Consider the following 17,351-nt stretch of genomic DNA (forward strand, 5'->3'; position numbering starts at 1 on the left):
TTGAAAGTGATTTGAAAGAAGCATTTTGGACTTGCATGAACCTAGCAGCTCTGGATCTATGGAGATTCTCAGTCATCCAGGACATGGTTGTTCCAAAGCTGCTTTTATTTAAGAGGCAACTGGACTTTCTTGTTTTTCTTTGAAGACATTTCACTTCTCATCCAAGATTCTTCAGAGCTGAAAAAGCTTCTTGAATGAGAAGCGAAATGTCAAAAAAAAAAACAAGAAAATCCCTCTTGAAAAAAGCACCTTTGGGATAGTAGCTCTGTGCTATTCATTAAATTCATTTTTTCAGGCTTCCACCGCTTTACGGATTCCATTCATTAAAGTTAACACAACTCTTTTACGTAGCACTCCTGAAAAAGAACTGGCTGCTTTAATGAATATCAAATGATTCTGTGCAAATAGGGACCAAACCCCTTCTTTCAAATCAGTACTGAAGCAGATGTAGCCTTAGCAAGCAGCACTTTCAACAGAAAGAATATGGAAGATTTATGTTCAACTCCCAAGACCTGCAGATTATCTCATCCACTCTGCCCTTTAATGTTGAGGGTGGATATTTGAAACAAGGTAACCCTCAGAACTACCTATGTATTACAGTAGTAATACTTGTTATGCAGGTTTGACAGTTTCGTCTCTTAGAGCAGTGTTTTTCAACCTTTTTGGGGCAAAGGCACACTTGTTTCATGAAAAAAATCATGCGGTCTCTCTGCAGTGCCGACTCCCGCCGAGTCCTGGTCTCCGTCCGTCTCCTCCTGCTCCGGTCCTCCTGGTGACTCGAGTCGCGACGTCTTCTCTCCGCTGCTGCGCACACTGTGCTCGGGCGGGAAGGAAGTCGGAAGATGATGTCCTACTGTGATAGGTCCAGGCTGGAGTCTGGACCAATCACAGCCCGGACATCAGAAAAGTGGAGGGTGTCCCCCTGAGGAGCGCCAATCGGTGCCCCTGCTGGCCGAGGCCGGAGTCAAAACCCACCCCCCCATACCCAGGACACAGTCCGGCGCCCGCCTAGTGGGCGAAAATTTGACATTTTTTAAAAAATCTTTTGAATTTTTCAATTTTTCCCACGGCACACCAGGCAACATCTGGTTGAAAAACAGTGGTTGAAAAACACTGTCTTAGAGTACCTCCTATTTTTTTTCTTGGGGGAAGATGGAAGAAGTACCAGATGATAGCAGCATTAACAAACCATATATTCCCAAGAGATTACACATTCACCATGACATGCTTGTATCTGTAAAGCAGGAGATACAGCTATTGCAGCTCCTCCCTACATGTTATATCGTTTTACAGAATGCAGTTTAAGAAGGTTATATAAATTATGTATGGAAGACCACATAGGAGGAAAAGTGCTGATACTTTCTTGAATATAAGTGGATCAAACTGTTAAATATACAGTATATGCCACCTCCTTTAAATGTATAAACAGCACAAAACATATTTTTCACTTAAAACTATTTTGCTTTCCTCCAGTAGTGTCATTTTTTCTAATTGCCTGTGCCCAATAGTTTATAGATAAAACCGTCAGGAAGTATACATCAGTGTCCATACGTTCACCAGCTATCCAATGATTTGAAGTTCAAGACTAATGGTATGCAATATTAAGAATTGAAGAGGGCAAAGGTGCTTCAAAATCAGACTGGGCATTTCTGACCATCAATAACAAGAACATCACAAAAAGTTATGCCAACCAAAGCCTCTTTGGCTTCTTCAGTTTTGCATACAGTCACCTCAGCTACCTTTTGTATGATTTTAAGGCACAAAATTTTTAGAAGTGCCATAGCACTTATTCAAGAATCTTTACTTCAAGTGTCTTGCTCTGTATCTTAGTGATATTTCCTAATTTCTCAATTAACACATGGACAAATAATTTCAAAAGCAATGAATATGAAATTTCTTTTCTTACATTCCTCTGCATCAATTAGCAATCTGCTACCAGTTTTTCAACCAAGGGTGTATTGAGGACCTTATATGCATATGCATGTGCAGTGAAGGACTCCAGTCGGGCAAAATAGCAAGTCCTAGACCAGGGGTGTCAAACTCAATTTCATTGAGGGCCGCATCAGCATTGCAGTTGCCCTCAGGGGGCCGGGTGGGTATGGCCATGGTGGGCGTGGCTAGAGTGCGTATGGCCTACTGGGTGGGCATGGCCAGCTCTACATCATTCGCATCAAGGGTGCCTATGGGGGCCTGGGTAGGAGTGGGACAGATCTGAGGGTTTCTGGGCCAGGGCCAAGGCAGTGGGGGCCGTTCCCTCACTGTTTCCAGGATGGCTTCGCGGGCCACATGAAACCACTTCGCGGGCCGGATCCGGCCCCCAGGCCTTGTGTTTGACATGTCTGTCCTAGACAATATGCACTCAGATTTAAAAATATGGGGTTATCATTTAAGCAACATGCTTAAATTAAGACAGTATAATACAATCAATGTATAGAACTCACAAATATATATCCTGCTACAAATACTTTTCTTGAAGCTTTTCTGTCAAGCACTTTTGTAATAAAAAGGGAAAAATAATCAATAGGAACAAAGCTTATTATACTTTGGGGGTTCTTAAAATTGTTAGTGACAATTTTACACTTTTGAAATAGGTAAGAATTTTCATTGCAGCAAAATACAAAGTATTACAGGAAATACAGCATACGTTGGGACTCCATCAGCGGGTACATCAATAAGAACTTTATAGCAAATTGAGCAGATCTTCAATGTTGCTTCTTCCTCCAGTTCCTTGAGTGGAGTGGAACTAGACTGGTAGCACCAAGAATCTAATCTTCCTCCTATTTAATAACAGTAAAAATACAGAGGCAGATTTGCAAAATAAACAGGGCAAGATGTGCATAACTCACTCAGAAGACAAATTGTCATGGTAAGTAGTTCTAACACTAACTCACACTTAAGGCAGTGATTACATTTGCAGCAGGAGTTCTGGTTCTGAAAGTGAACAGTACAGAGTATAGCCTAACTCTTCTACTTCTTCAGTAGTAAGCTCTGAAAACAAGTTCACCTTGGGATTTAAAGCACTCGGAAGAATTCCTTCTTCCAAATAGCCAATTAGTTTTCTCAATGCCTGAAGAAAACGGTCAGCTATTGCATTTTGTGACCAATCCGTTTCTTCTTGGGTCAGGTGTAATATTACATTGGTAAGCTGGCTAGCAGAAAGACAACACAGAACTCGGTTCAGTTTACATACGGCCTTGAGGATCTTGAGGCACAAAGAACGGCAACCAGAGTCATCTTGGTCCAAGGCCCGCAGACGAGCTGTCTCTGCTGGCCGAAGGCTGAGTCGCCATAGATTATCATATTGGGCCAGTCGGTGTGGCTTGGCTACCAATACAGAATCACCTAGTGTCACAGATGGTAAAAAGTCTATTAGAAGATGCCGATCCCGTTCATACTGGACCTCCAAAGTTAGAGATTCTAAGGGTGCGACTGGATGGATCACATAATCTAGGAGGGATCCAATTGCTGGCCAGTTGATGGAGCCAGCCACTACTTTCTCAAAGGTACAACATACAGTCTTGGGTGAGAGGTAACCCCCCACTACACAGCGGTCCCAATAACTGCTACCACGAGGAAAATATTCTGGGTTTTCCCGACGTACTAGGCAGAAGCCAGGGATGTTCATAATGGTTTCTTCACCTGGAATGCATGACCATAAATTCTGTTCTAGCACAAGAGGAACAATAAGTTGGATGTGATCAGCTGTCACAACCTAGCAACAAAGAGAAATAAAGAGAGCATTAAACATCTGAGGACTGGTCCTATCAATTATCAGCTAGCTTACTTGCCACCCTCCAAATGTTTGGATTTGAATTCTCATAATTAAAGGATATAATCCAACTAATGTGGCCACTAAATTGGGAAAAGCTAGGCCAGAAGGAAGGCTGGGAATACTAAGAACACTTCAGTTGCATTATCAGTGATGCTCAATACAGTATCCTCTTTAGTTATACTGAAGCCATAGAGGCAGCTACAACAAACTTACAAGATAAATAGGAATTATTTTGAAATACAATAGAAAACTAGCACGTATGGACACCAAATGCTAGGCTAAAAATGCTATGCTATACTGAGTAAACAATTTGGAAATATATTTATTTCACTGAACAGATGTAGAAAAGACACAGAATACAGAAATGTGGATATTGGCCCCAAAAGGGGATCTTTTTCTTGTACAAGATCAGATTAGACACAAAAAAATCTAAACATAACCCTAAGAATATGATAGTGGGATAAACCTCTCTACCAATATTATTCTTGCTAAACAACATTTAAAGCTTTTCACCCATTCAGTTTACCTGTAAATCATCACAGAGGCTACCACTCAGATACATCTCACGGAGAGGCATATCTGGCAATTTGGTACGGAGGAAAGTGCGTAATTCAGCACAGATATCCACAGCAGCTTGCTTGGCTTTGGTCTGTTCTTCTACAGAGATAGCCACCTTTCTCCGATAATAAGCAAACAGTTTTTCTTGCAAGGACATCCGAAGGCGGGATTTCTTCAATTCCACCTGGCTTCTCTTAGCAGGTGATTTATACTTCATAAGTTTGACTGAATCTGTTCAAGTAATACAGCAGAAAAACTCAAAAAGACCCAGATATTTCACTGCAAATTGCTTGTATAAATTGCCTAAACTGAAATCGTTCTGTTCTGAACATGTATTTTTTAACAAACAAAATAGCCTTTGGATAAGGTTTAAAGGGGAAAGAAAATTCATGGGACAATCAAGAAGCAGACATCCTTTGTTGTTAAAATCAAAGGAAACAAACTACAAAGCCATTCTGAATACATGAAATATAGCATATAGTCAATACAACGTATGTATACTTTCTTTAGACTAGTACTCACCTATTTCAAAATCTGAAGCTTCTGTGGGCAGAGTCTGCAAAGAACGGCTAAGATTTGTCTTCATGTCTTGGTTCAGTAATCGTGATGATGACCCAAGCCAGCTTGGTTCCTCCCAGCTTCTCTTTCCTGACTGGCTTAAATGGGTGGGGCTGGCTGGAGCACTAATTGCTCTGTCATACATCTGCAGAGAGTAAAAGCAGAACATTGATTATATAACCTAATAAGACTACCCTACTGCATTTTCCCCCAACCTCAATAAATCTTGATATTTCTTTACCAACTACATTATTTCTTTCTTTTAATCTTGTATTTTAAATGTTATGTCATATAGCAGGGGTTCCCAACCAGGGGTGCTCGCACCCCCTGGGGGTGCAAGATATTCCAAGGGGTGCGAAAACTTGAGTTTTCAAAATTATAGTGTATATGCATAATTCATTGCCATTATTTTGAACTTTTCTAAGGGGTGTGAGAATATATCAGAAGCATTTTAGGGGTGCGGGATATAAAAAAGGTTGGGAGCCGCTGTCATATAGTATGCCTTATTTTAATTGTAATGCTTCTGACACAAATATTTCTTACCCGTTTGACAGCCAAGGTAGCAATCCCCAGCATAGCAGCCCCTCCCACTCCCAGTACAAGTCGAGCATTGGACAATACAAAATCAATAGCCGTGCCAATTCCATTGTCATCTTTCTTTCCTTTGCGCTCTCCAGAGCCTGCCATTATTCCTACATGGGGAAAAAACAAACAGCGTAATTGCCATTCAGTGCTTATTTGGTTTTAATGCCATGAACTTTTACTAAGATTAATTATTTGAAGCTAAGTTTATTTTAAATATACAACCTTAAAACATGTTTTAATTGTAAAAACAATTCTAATTGTAAAAACCATAATCCCAATGCTAGTTAACACAGTATAAATCAATAACTAAAGCCAAACTGTAATCAATACTAAAAATTTCACTTTCCACAAAATTAAAATGCAGACTCTATGTAGAAAAATGTAGAAAAGGCCCAATTGGGAGTGTGGTACAAATCTATATACAAGGTTATAGCCTAAGAATGGTCTCTAATTATAACTGAATTCTATATCAGGTTTACTTTTTAAATATGAAATTATTCTAGACATTGAAGCACATTTCCTCAATTTAGTTAGCCGTTCCTCCAAAGAAGGAATCAATGAAGTACACATATCCCATCCTTGCAGTCATGAATATATTCCAAGCTCATTCAATATAAACAACCATATTTTTAATCTGGGACCTTCCCATAATGTTCAGTCAAAACAAACCACCTTTTGAAAACACCAGGCTGTGTAAGGTTAACATGAAGTGAGATTTATTCAAGACCAAGCAGCAAAATTGATATTAAGTGAATATCTGACATGCAAATAAGACCCTCTTTTACATTAATAAACTTAGAGCTATTAGAATTCCCCAGTAGCAGAAACTAATTTTAAAAAAGAATTTTATGTTGAAAAGGAGTTTCTGAAAAAAGACTAGCTAAAACATAATTGCAAACAACGTCAAGGATGGACAAATTATACTTGCACAAAAAGGTTTGTGAAGATCTGAGAAAAAATACATTTAGGAATTAAAGAGATGAAACACCGAAAAACATATGCAGGTAGCCTAGAACTGTAACTTTATGAACCAATATTTCAATGGATGCATCTTAGGCAAACTTATTACCAGAATTCAAGGAGAGTCAAAATAAGAGTTGCCAGTACAGGAACAAAACCTGGATATAAATTTCTCCATCCTCTGCACTGTAAACATTAATTTTGTAATATTATTAGCATACATAATCTTCATAATGCCAATTTCAAACATGGTAGAATTATTTTATTACTATAAAAATTAATTTATAATTAGTCAGATTAGTAATTAGTAACTCTAGTTACTAAGATCAGCTTTTTATCTGTACAAATAATAATTTAAATAGCAAAATATATCTCTATATATATTTTACCTGAGGCTTAATGCATCTGCAAAAAAGGAAGGAAAAATGCTCCCAGGGGTATATGTAGGATAGTTTGGGGAATTGATTTTTTACAGATTTGCAGCAGACTTCTGATAGTGACTATCCAGTTCAAATTACTAAATAAATTAAGGAAAATAAAAGAAAAAATAACAAGAAAAAAAACAAACACCTAAATAAGCCCTCCAAGTTTGTTGTGCAAAAAAGTCTGCCCCTTTTTAAGATGTCGCTCTTTATCTTCTGGGGACGTAAGGTGCTGGTTCTTGCGAAATTCTTTCCGGATAGAGCTGAGATAGAAATCACGATCAGTGTAGCGCAAGCCACGTCCCTGACGCAACAGTGCACGATAAAGGTTTAGCACAGCTTCACGGCTCCACGTTGCCATGGAGGACGAGTTGAACAGTGAACTAAAGACACACAAAACAGAGAAAATGAAGTAATTTGAGAATTTATATATACTTCAGTCATTTCATTTTTAAAAAAGAATGAGTAAAATAAATCTAATCATAAAAATAAATCCAGTAATTCATCATACTAGAATTACTAGCACAGTAATAACTAATAAGGAAAACGTGTGGTCATTACAAAATATTATCTTCCTGTAGCTAATAGGGCCATTAAGTTTCTACATGATTAACAGTACAATCTGCAATGCTTTTATTTCAAACCCACAAGGGTCTTTTGTTCACCAGTTTAGCTTTTATCTGTTTAATAGTATACCACTTCATCAAGTGAAATGTTTCAAGTCTTTATATGTGTCCCAATTCCTTCCTCATATATCACAACTTCTCAGCTTGTGGTATTTTATTTTATTGCTCAACATTCTGGAATCTGGGCAAAATCCTATTTTGTTTAACTGACCTGCTCCCCAGAGGTTTTCAGGATAGTAATTTAGCAATCATAGAAGAAAGGCTACCTAGGTGTATCTAGGGCTCGATTAAACTTCCCATAACGGTGAGGAAATAGATGCCTCTTTGTAAAATGGACAAAGCTGGTTATGAAGTCCTCAAGCGAGACCCAAACGTGAGTAATATGACTAAGCAGCCTGGGGTAGATGTCTCCTTCCGTAAGAAAAGGAGGGATAGGGGCTTAATAAAGAAGCTGAAAGGCCATCACAGCAATCTAGCAAGAGAGAAAACGGTCTCACGCATGGGGAAACCTACGGAGTACCGCCGCGGACGGGTAAGCGGAAGTCTTTTGTAGGCGCTGGGACTCACCCTTGAGAGGGCGGGAAATCCTGCGACAATAGAAGAAACGGACTCCGCTTTGGATGCCTTAGAGCAGAGCCGCCGCGCTCCAGAGCTCTCAATCCCGCCTCTTCCCGTAACCGGCAGAGTTCCCAGGGTCATGCAACAATATGGCCACTTTTTGCTTCCGGGTCATGGGTCTTTTACCATAGAAAGGGAACGGTTCCGCAAAAAAGTCTCCGTTCCTAGTAGTCCATCAATGTGCGAGAAGTGGGAGGCGGGGTGTGGGTGGTGCGGAATGGTGGGGTGGGGTGAGAGAACTGCTTCAGACTTCCGGAGAAATGTCAGCTCAGGAAGGCAAGAGTTGCGTTTTTCTGACTTTGCTGCCATCTAGCGGTCGTCCGGATAGTTGGAATTTCACTCAACTTCACCCACGCTGATGCCTTCGAAATGCGTAAAAAGGACAACCGCCTGCATTCCCAGCTGCCCGATCAGGGGTCGCCCTCACAACGTTGTCTTTCCATCGCCTTCTTAAAAGTATCATCTCTGAACGCTACAAAACAGGATATTCCTGTTTGCTGCCATGGCTTGGGTCGGCAAGAGTTTTCCAAGTCAAATGACTTTCTGTTGATCCATCCGGTTTAATGTTTGTTGTTACAGGACAAATATAGATCTGATGGGGATCTATATTTGGGAGATATAAACAAGTTGAACATTACGAGGAATTTCTTAGGAACAATTCTGTTGATTTATAATTGAAGCCAGTTATGTGCTTTACTAGGTTCAGGATATAAAAAATACTTAGGTCTGGATTTATTGTATCAAGTAAAGTGGATTCAATGACCTACATTAGCAGTTCTCTAATATTTTGGTCTTGGGTTAACTTTACATTCTTAACAACATATGAGGACCCCAGACAGTTTTGGCTTCTGTAGGATATATCTGTTGATATTTTATGTAATGATTTAAAACTGAGACATTTTGTCTTCGCTGACCCCCTTGAAAAGGTCTCAGGGACCCCCAAGGGTCCCCAGTCTACACTTTGAGAACCACTGGCCTATGGGATTTTTTTTTTCTAATTTTGAGGCTTGGTTTGGATGAAACTCTTGCCAATTGCATTTTAGCAGTGTAAGTTCAGCCTCTGCCATTTTTATGGATTAGAATGTCCTGTGGATCCAAATAGGATTTAAAATTCAACCAGGGCTGATGGGGTATCTTTTTCTATTTAGAACTTTTTGCTACTGTTTCAGAAATGTGATGTTGACTGTAAGTTAAACAGAGAAACATTAAAAGGTAAAGGTAAAGGTTCCCCCGCACACCAAAAGTTTCTTTTTCTTCACAATTTAAACAGTATTCAATATATTGTGACTCCAATTTGTCTGGGAGTAACTCCTCTGAATTCACTGCCTGTAGGACTGAATTGTCAGCCACTTACATAATACCTGCAATCTGACATAACTATAGCCACACTATGAAGTGTAAATACTAACAGGAAATTCGTTAGGGTGTTCAGTATTATTCAAGCTTTGAGAAAAGTAGTTAGCACAAAAAGCCAACAAGGAAGTCTTATTTCTTTTTATAATAATCAATAATAAGTTGCATGTTGAAAGAGTACATGCATAGGAACTAGAAGAAAGAATGTTTCTAGATCAAAAATTGTTGTGTTGGAATTGTTGGAAGAAAAGTCTTCATCATGGTTCATCCAAGCGGGGAATAAACATGGCAACTGCTTTGGGAAGAAGGTTGTAGTTTATTGCAGAGGAAAGCAAGACAGAAAGATGGATCCAACAGAAAACGGACTGACCACATTTGGGTGGTGGGTTTTTATAACCCCTGTGCTCTATTGTTCGGAGTTATTTCCAGTTCCTGTTTTGAGGCTATTTCCTGTGTCACAGTCTGTCCTGGGCCCCTCTAGGATTCTTGATGTATGTAACAGCCCCTGCTTCCCTGTGGCTGGAGTATGTAGATCTTAAGCTTTTGTCTTCCTAAGCCACTGGCTTCAACCTTTTTGATGGTTTATATTTGCATGTCTATAAACTGGTTTTCTGCTTGGGAAGAAGGTGACTTGAGACTATTAAGAAAACTGGGCATGCTTTCCTGGTTCTTCAATTTCTTTTTAGGAAATATATTTTTCTGCCCTTTTAATATTTCTTTTTCTGGGGAGCTGACTTCCCACAGAATGAAACTCAGGTTGCTTTGAGCAACCAATTTTGAGATCATAGAGACAAAACATTATAGAAAACCAGCAGGAGGGTTTCTGAAATATACATGAAGCACTTCTTTTTTTGCTGTTGGTTGATTAGGAAGCATGCTTGAATCAAATCAACAGCGCCCCCTTTTGGCTGATCTACGGACAATGAACATTCATTTTCAGAACAGAAATTAAGAGAACATAAACATGCAGTGGAAGGAGGCATGTATTCCACTTGCTTTTTGGTGCAGGAACAGACTAAACAAGGATATTTTACAACCTTTGGGAAGATAGGATTTTATAGAACTAGACCTTCCTCCAATGCCTGCTGTACAGCGTCTTGTCTTGGTTTATATTTTAACAAGAAAAAAGGACAATAATAATAATGATTAAGTGATAATTCCATAATTAATATATTAATTAATGATATATTTCTTTGATAAAGACTTTAATTGAGCATGATTTAATTCTATTTTCATTAGGACTAAAATGCAGCAAAAGTGGGATATATAATTTTTCCTAAGTTAAGAATGTGAACTTGCTTCTTAAACAGGTTCATCATGTGAATTTTATTTAAATAGGGCACAACACATTTCTTCCCATGATGTCTCTACATCAGGGGTACTGGACATTAACTTTAATATCACTTATCAAAGTAATATCAAACAGAGCCAGAAGGCACCAGAGTGAGAAATGATGCTAGGACCTAGAGATTTGCTTATTTTTTCTTGCTTACACCCTATGGAAAATTTTGAATAGCTTCCAAATCTATGAATATGAAAACCTCCCTTGGGGCAGAACTTTTGTAAAGACGAACCAAAATACCAGAAAAGAGAGTATAAGCCTCTTAGATCACCAGAACTCTTTTTGGGTAATCCTCAAAAGGGGAGGGAAAATAGGAAACAAAGTCCAACATTTAATCAGAGATTGCTGCCAGGAGATCTACAGTTCAAAGACGGTTTCAGAACTTTAAAATGAATTCATTAGTAAAAGAGACAAAGAATAGGACAGTGTCTTGGAAATGTCTGGTGGATGAAGAGTCCTCAAAAATATGGAAGATGAATAGTCTTGTGTTGTTTTAGCTGGTCTTACAGCAGGAATAGGCACTTTCCCATTGAGTTGTATGCCAGAAGTCTTACTGAAGGAAATAGGTGTGACTAGAACAAAATTGCATTTTATTTAATTTGTGTAAGTTTATCTAAAAGTATTAAAAACAATTAATATTAACCTTTTTGCATTTGATAATTTACAAGCATCACTTTGTAAATTATTTTGTTGCAATTTTTGGAGGGTCTGTAGCTTCTGTCAATATTTTTGGAGACTTCATAAAGTTATGGAGAGCCATGTAGTAAAAATATTGCATCACTATGGATACTGCTAAGTTTGTAAAGCCGCCATGAGTCTTTGGAGAAGGGCGGGATATAAATGGAATTAAAATAAATAAAAATAAAAATAAATAATAAATTGAATGCCAAATTCTTTCTCAACTGTTTCAACAAGATTTTTTTCAGCTTACCTAAATACTTTGTGCCTATTGGTATTTCAGACTCATAATTATCTTCTGCTTTGGTGAAAGCTTGACTTTTAGGAAAGTTACTGTAAGAGATTTCCATACTGTATGTGTAATGATATATGTAATGGCTAGGTTAGCACGAAGCCCTGAACTTCATAAATTAGGTTTATATAAGACACTGAAACACAAAGTAGCCAATCACATTGTAGCCTATTATGTTGGGTGAAGTCAAATTTTCTTGGAATTTTATAGGCTAACACAGTATTATGGCACAGATAAGTTAAATGTTTCAAAGCACTATAGTTAAACAAAGGTGATTCTGGCTTCCCCCCCCCCCCCTATGCATGCATAAAACCAGTTATTTCAGTTCTAAATTGTATATTTAGCCACAAAATGCTTTTGCCATGTCACAAGTTCCTATGAGTCATTTTACAATTTGATATGGTAGTTTTTATATCATTCATAGATTGGGATTGGTCTATCTGTTCTAGGGCCTGCAGTTAGGCTTTGAAAGTCTGGGCATAAAAAGATAACAGATGGATTATATTTGCATTTGGATTTACAAGATGATCCAATGGACTACAGCCAACAAAGTTTTGATTGAACCTGGTCTTTAATATTTCACGATAAAATAAACATACGTTACTTTGGTTTGGGTGTACCAAAATCTTTTCTGTACTGGTATGATGAAGGGACAAAATTGTTATTTTCTTTCCTCTTTCTTTTTCATGAAATATCCAAACTTATGGCTTCTGTGGGAGACTTTTTTCCCCTGCATACTTCATCTATTGTCTAAGAAATGAATCTGCAGTCGGTAAAATGTCATGCTTACTACCTCCTGCTGATTTCAATACATAAAACACAGATAGATTGCAAAGAGGAAGTGTTGTTGGCATTGGAGTTACATAGAGCAGAGTTCAGGCTTGTTCAGAAAAAAAGGAAAGGAAGCTTGCATAGCTGGTTGCTAAACCAATTTAGTTCCCTACATGTTATGTAATCTGGAAGTAGTGCAAAGAGGATGGCCAGTTATAGAGCATCTCCCACATGTCCCAAGGTTTCAGAAGGGCCTTTAAAAAGACAGTGATAATGATTCAGTATTGACGGGCAAACAAGGGTAATTTATTAGAATTGTGGAAAACTTCAGATTTTATTTCAAAATGGTCTTTTAGAAAAAATGGGAAAATAAATGTAGCATTTCTGTCAATGTTTAAAGCAGACGTGTCAAACGCAAGGCCCGGGGGCCGGATCCGGCCTGCGAAGTGGCTTCATGTGCCCCGCGAAGCCATCCTGAAAACAGTGAGGGAACGGCCCCCACTGTCTTGGCCCTGGCCCAGAGACCCTCCTTCTGCCAGAGACCCTCAGATCTGTCCCACTCCTGCCCAGGCCCCCATAGGCACCCTTGATGCGAACGATGTAGAGCTGGCCACGCCCACCCAGTAGGCCACACCCACCCAGGCCATACCCGGCCCCCTAAGGGCAACCGCAATGCTGATGCGGCCCTCAATGAAATTGAGTTTGACACCCCTGGTTTAAAGTAACTGGACCTTTTCCTGAAATTTTGCAGCTATTTAAAAAAATGCATATACAATGCTATATTTGTGCACTTTGAAGATTCTTTTTGGAATCACATTTGAACCACTGTCCAGTCTTACAGGGCACCATCTGATTGAATTGTTATTGAGTTGAAGCATCAAAGGATGTGTCCAGCATCAAGATATACTGGAATCTAGTTTTGCATGCATCAGTTTTCTGCAGTTATAAACTTAATGATTACTAGGAGTAAATGATAGTAGAAGATGGTTTTGCATTATTATATTATATATTTTTATTTGTTTGTTCAATTTACTCTCACCGCAACCAGAAGACTCTTAGTGGATTACAATCTCATCAATTTACTTCAAACCATTCATAGAACAATACATTAAATGTTTGTATGTTAAAAAGATTTTTGTGCAACTATATTTCAGACTTTCTTCCAGCAGAAGGTTCCTAGGGTCACTGGGATTGATGTCCATTCCACTTACTTATAAGAAATTCAGTCTAATAAAAGAACATGTTTAAATCTTGATTTACCTCTATAAACACACATTCTTTGTGCTAAAGTAGGATCTGCACCAGCTACTATGTTACTTACTGATCTGAATGCTGTTTTCCTCTAATGCTACTTTTGTTTAGAGAGGGCAAATCTTCAAGATCCAGGCAGCAGTCAAATGTTAAGAATCTTCTATAAACTTCTCAAACATAAGAAGCAATTTAGTCTCAGTTGTTTTTTCCATAGTAATGGGACAGCAGTCTTAAACCACCCCAATCTTTGGGCTATGATCAAGTGCACCTTTGTTGCTAGCTGTCATTCTGTTGTTCATTCTTTCCATCCTGTGACAACTTCCCTCAAGTCTAGTCCCTGACTAAGACATTCTGGACTAAAGCTCTTGAAGGAGCTAAAATGCAAAACCCTTGGTCAAACCCACACTATAGAAATTACATTCAGAAGTATTGTTGTTGTTGTTGTTGTTTTGTTGTTGTTATTTCCTTAGCTTGCTTAATTTATTCTGGCTCTGGCAGAGCTTGCTGCATGCTACCATATCAGGTCCTTCAGATCTACGTAAATTCATAAACTGTTGCTATGAGGGCAAGTCTGTTTCCATTCCATTCAGTTGAGATATTCAGAGAATATTTTGGCTCATCTGCATTGCAAGGGAAAAGTTATATTTTATATATTGGTTCTGCTTGATTCCTTCATTGTGTTGTGTTTGTGTTTTGATGAATGGACCAGGAATGCAATGTACCTTCAGCAAATATATGTTGAAGTTTTTCTGTAACTAGTGAGGTTTTCTATAACTAAGAGCAAGAATAAATAAACAGTAAGCCACCATTATCTAAATATTTTTCAATCTGACAGGTGCAAGGTCATCAGGAGAGCAAAATCAGATCAGGTAGGGATACAACCACAATTTGGCCCTGAATTAATGAATCATAATTTCAGATATTTTCTCCTTCTTCCCACTACAGTAGACTATGCTTCTGCCAGTAATAGTAGTTTCTTCATAAAGTCCTGCAAGCCTGATTTTTCTCTTCAGATTCTTGCATCACCTTCTGGTAAGTAAAAAACAATTCACTGGCTGGTCAAAAGTATCATCAATTTCCTCACACAGCTAGCATAGGATAGGACAGAGATGAGATATTTAAAGTTGTGATTATATACAGTATATGCCCGTTGAAATTGCAGCACACACATTCCAGTCTTATACCAGTTTATTCAGAAGGCCAGGTTGCATAGGATTGCAGCTGTGTTTGAATTTCTATTCACCTTCTTGAAGCCATCCTGGAATTGTGTAAGGATCAGTTGTGACTGACACATTCTGGTTTCATTTTCAAAAGCAACATGGGTAAGGAAAAATACTCTAATTAGTAAAAGTAGCAACCAGAAAATCAGTTCTGTCAAGAGATATACATAGCTGGAGCTATACAGTTGGATTCCAAACGTATAAATAGTTTTCAGTTCTTGAAAGAAAGTTGACAGGACAGGCAAAATTTCAAAATACAATTTCTCTACCCAGAATTGAACTGGATGGAGAGACATGGAAACTCCATAAACTCCACTGGCACAACCCTTTTTAGATTTCTATATTTAGTTCTACAAAGCATCGTATTCCGGACAGTATTTCACTTCTATTCCGCAAAGCATTTGGGTAAGAAAGAGCTTGAATAATCCTGTTGCTGGGTTTCAAATCCTTAAGCATTACCAATGTGCAAGACCATTTTCAATTTGACTACTCAGATAAGTCCTAAGACAGCTTTGAACATCCTGTAGAATTCTTGATTTATAACATTCACCTATTTATTTTAATTTGTCTGGATTGTTTTCAGTAAATCTTCATATATAAGCTAAATTTCCTTTTAATTATTTGGAACTAAAAATGAGGGAGTATGTTTCTGTCTCATCAGTTTTCTTTTTGTACATAATGTTGGAAACTTGTGACCGTAATAATGATATTTCCAAATCTAAGGCCTTATATGAAAAATTGAGGCATTTCTTGTAAATATGAGCTGATGTTCTTCCTGTACAATGCACAATATTCCTCACAGGAAGCTTATTTATTCATTTTAAGCCTAACTCTAACAATATGGCTAAATAAACATTAACAAAAAAGAAATAACCATACATCATTAAAAAATAAAGTTCAGGATCACCAGGGAGCGATCTGTCTACCACAAAATCACATCACCATTACCCCAAAATAAAAACTGAGTATAACCTATGACCTGCCCTGGGGACTGGCCCTGCAATAAGCTGAATCAAATCCCAGGTGGTCACGAACTCCTGCACTGCCTCTAAATCTGTCCCCAAGCATGGCAGATTAAAGTCCCCCCCCCAATTGATAGGTCTGGGGGACTTCATTACAAATCCACCGAGCAGAGCAGGCAGGGAGCCTGCCAAGTAGCAGGGAGGTGAGTAAAGTAGCAGAACTCTCTATTGATTCTTGACCCAATCTCACAATTATGACTCAGGCACAGTTATTTGCAGGTCAGCTCCTACAGATCATAAGAAAATGATAGGAATCTCCCACTCTGGCTTAGAGTTGCAGTTTGGTACCCCCTCTTCATGTTTCAGCCACTGCCACCCTTTGCCCAGCTAGGTCTTGACAATATATGCCAGGTCAGCCATCTTATCCAGGGTCAGATAAGCAATAGCACTCTCTCAGCAATTTATAAATGTCAGCATATTGCCCCAACAGTCTAGCTACTTATTTTACCAACCTCAGAAGGATGGAAGGCTGAGTCAACATTGAGCCAGTCAGGATTGAATTCCTGGCTATGGGCAGAGTTAGCTGTAATACTGTGTTCTAACCACTGTGCCACCGGGGCTCCTGATCCCCTGATCCCAGATCTCATGAGGAGCATTATTAGAGGCCAACCTGGCATTCAAAACACCTTGCTTGCGAAAGGTTCAGTAACCAGTAGCTGAAGATGGAGGCAGAAGGTTGAAATGTGAAATTGATACAAGACATTGCTCCCATGCTCCCTGTGTGTATCCCATCCCGGCTTCTGCCATATCTTCCATTGCCTGTCAGCATCACAGTATTCTCCCCTGAATATAACCCCTGACCAATATCTCACCATCACCTCCTACTCCCTTTCCCCAGCCATTAAAGGTCCCATTCACACTTCAGTCTTAAACCCCCTTCCTCTAAGTTGGTAGGATAGCATCAGATGAGACACGTAGCACCTGTGAACCAATCCCTCTCTAAAAAAATCCAACCCATTCTCACCAGAGGTGGAGGGCAAAAAAGCACACAATCTTACCAAACTAATGCAGGCCTCTATTCCCCACTCTGTCTCCTACCTGAGGTATGTTGAGGGAGGGGGGATAGAGGGCTCAAGCCCCAGTCATTCCTCAACCATGCTATCTCATAACTTGCCTCCAGCCACTCACCATCCTTCTTCCAGCTTCTAGGCAGCTGCACTGGATCAACCAGGCAAAAGATGAGCTTTCACAAAGACCACCAGCCAACTCCTTCTCCTGATGTTGCCTGCTACTGCCACCAGGCTTTATCCTCAGTCTTTCATAAAATCAGAGGCCAGCTGAGACCATATATCTTGCTCAACCACCAGACAAAATTGGGAGCAG

General features: G+C 39.1%; 2 protein-coding genes across 5 annotated transcripts; both read right to left on the reverse strand.

Annotated features, from left to right (window-relative positions):
• Nucleotides 1-2,429: 2,429 nt before the first annotated feature.
• MIEF1 (mitochondrial elongation factor 1) lies at nt 2,430-5,575 on the reverse strand (the record flags this gene model as incomplete). Of its 3 annotated transcripts, none has more annotated exons than XM_081330487.1 (5): nt 2,430-3,342; nt 3,640-3,712; nt 4,299-4,561; nt 4,853-5,033; nt 5,432-5,575. In XM_081330487.1, the coding sequence occupies 5 exons, from the start codon at nt 5,573-5,575 to the stop codon at nt 2,906-2,908; spliced, it is 1,098 nt and encodes a 365-aa protein (XP_081186613.1). In that variant the 3' UTR covers nt 2,430-2,905. The 3 variants fall into 3 exon arrangements, with proteins under 3 accessions (XP_081186613.1, XP_081186612.1, XP_081186611.1); XM_081330486.1 differs by having other exon boundaries at nt 2,430-2,777; nt 3,191-3,712; XM_081330485.1 differs by having other exon boundaries at nt 2,430-3,712.
• MIURF (mitochondrial elongation factor 1 upstream open reading frame) lies at nt 5,477-8,185 on the reverse strand. 2 transcript variants are annotated; one of them, XR_014026820.1, is made up of 4 exons: nt 8,049-8,184; nt 7,004-7,238; nt 6,543-6,619; nt 5,477-5,580 (listed from the first exon to the last, which is right to left on the reverse strand). XR_014026820.1 is itself a non-coding variant. In XM_081330488.1 (3 exons), the coding sequence occupies exon 2, from the start codon at nt 7,214-7,216 to the stop codon at nt 7,004-7,006; it is 213 nt and encodes a 70-aa protein (XP_081186614.1). In that variant the 5' UTR covers nt 7,217-7,238; nt 8,049-8,185; the 3' UTR covers nt 5,670-6,619. The 2 variants fall into 2 exon arrangements, 1 of the variants encoding a protein (XP_081186614.1); XM_081330488.1 differs by lacking the exon at nt 5,477-5,580 and having other exon boundaries at nt 5,670-6,619; nt 8,049-8,185.
• Between the last annotated feature and the right edge of the window lie 9,166 nt (nt 8,186-17,351).

The sequence above is a fragment of the Vipera berus genome, assembly GCF_964194415.1.
Source record: "Vipera berus genome assembly, chromosome: 6".
NCBI classification, from domain to species: domain Eukaryota; kingdom Metazoa; phylum Chordata; class Lepidosauria; order Squamata; family Viperidae; genus Vipera; species Vipera berus.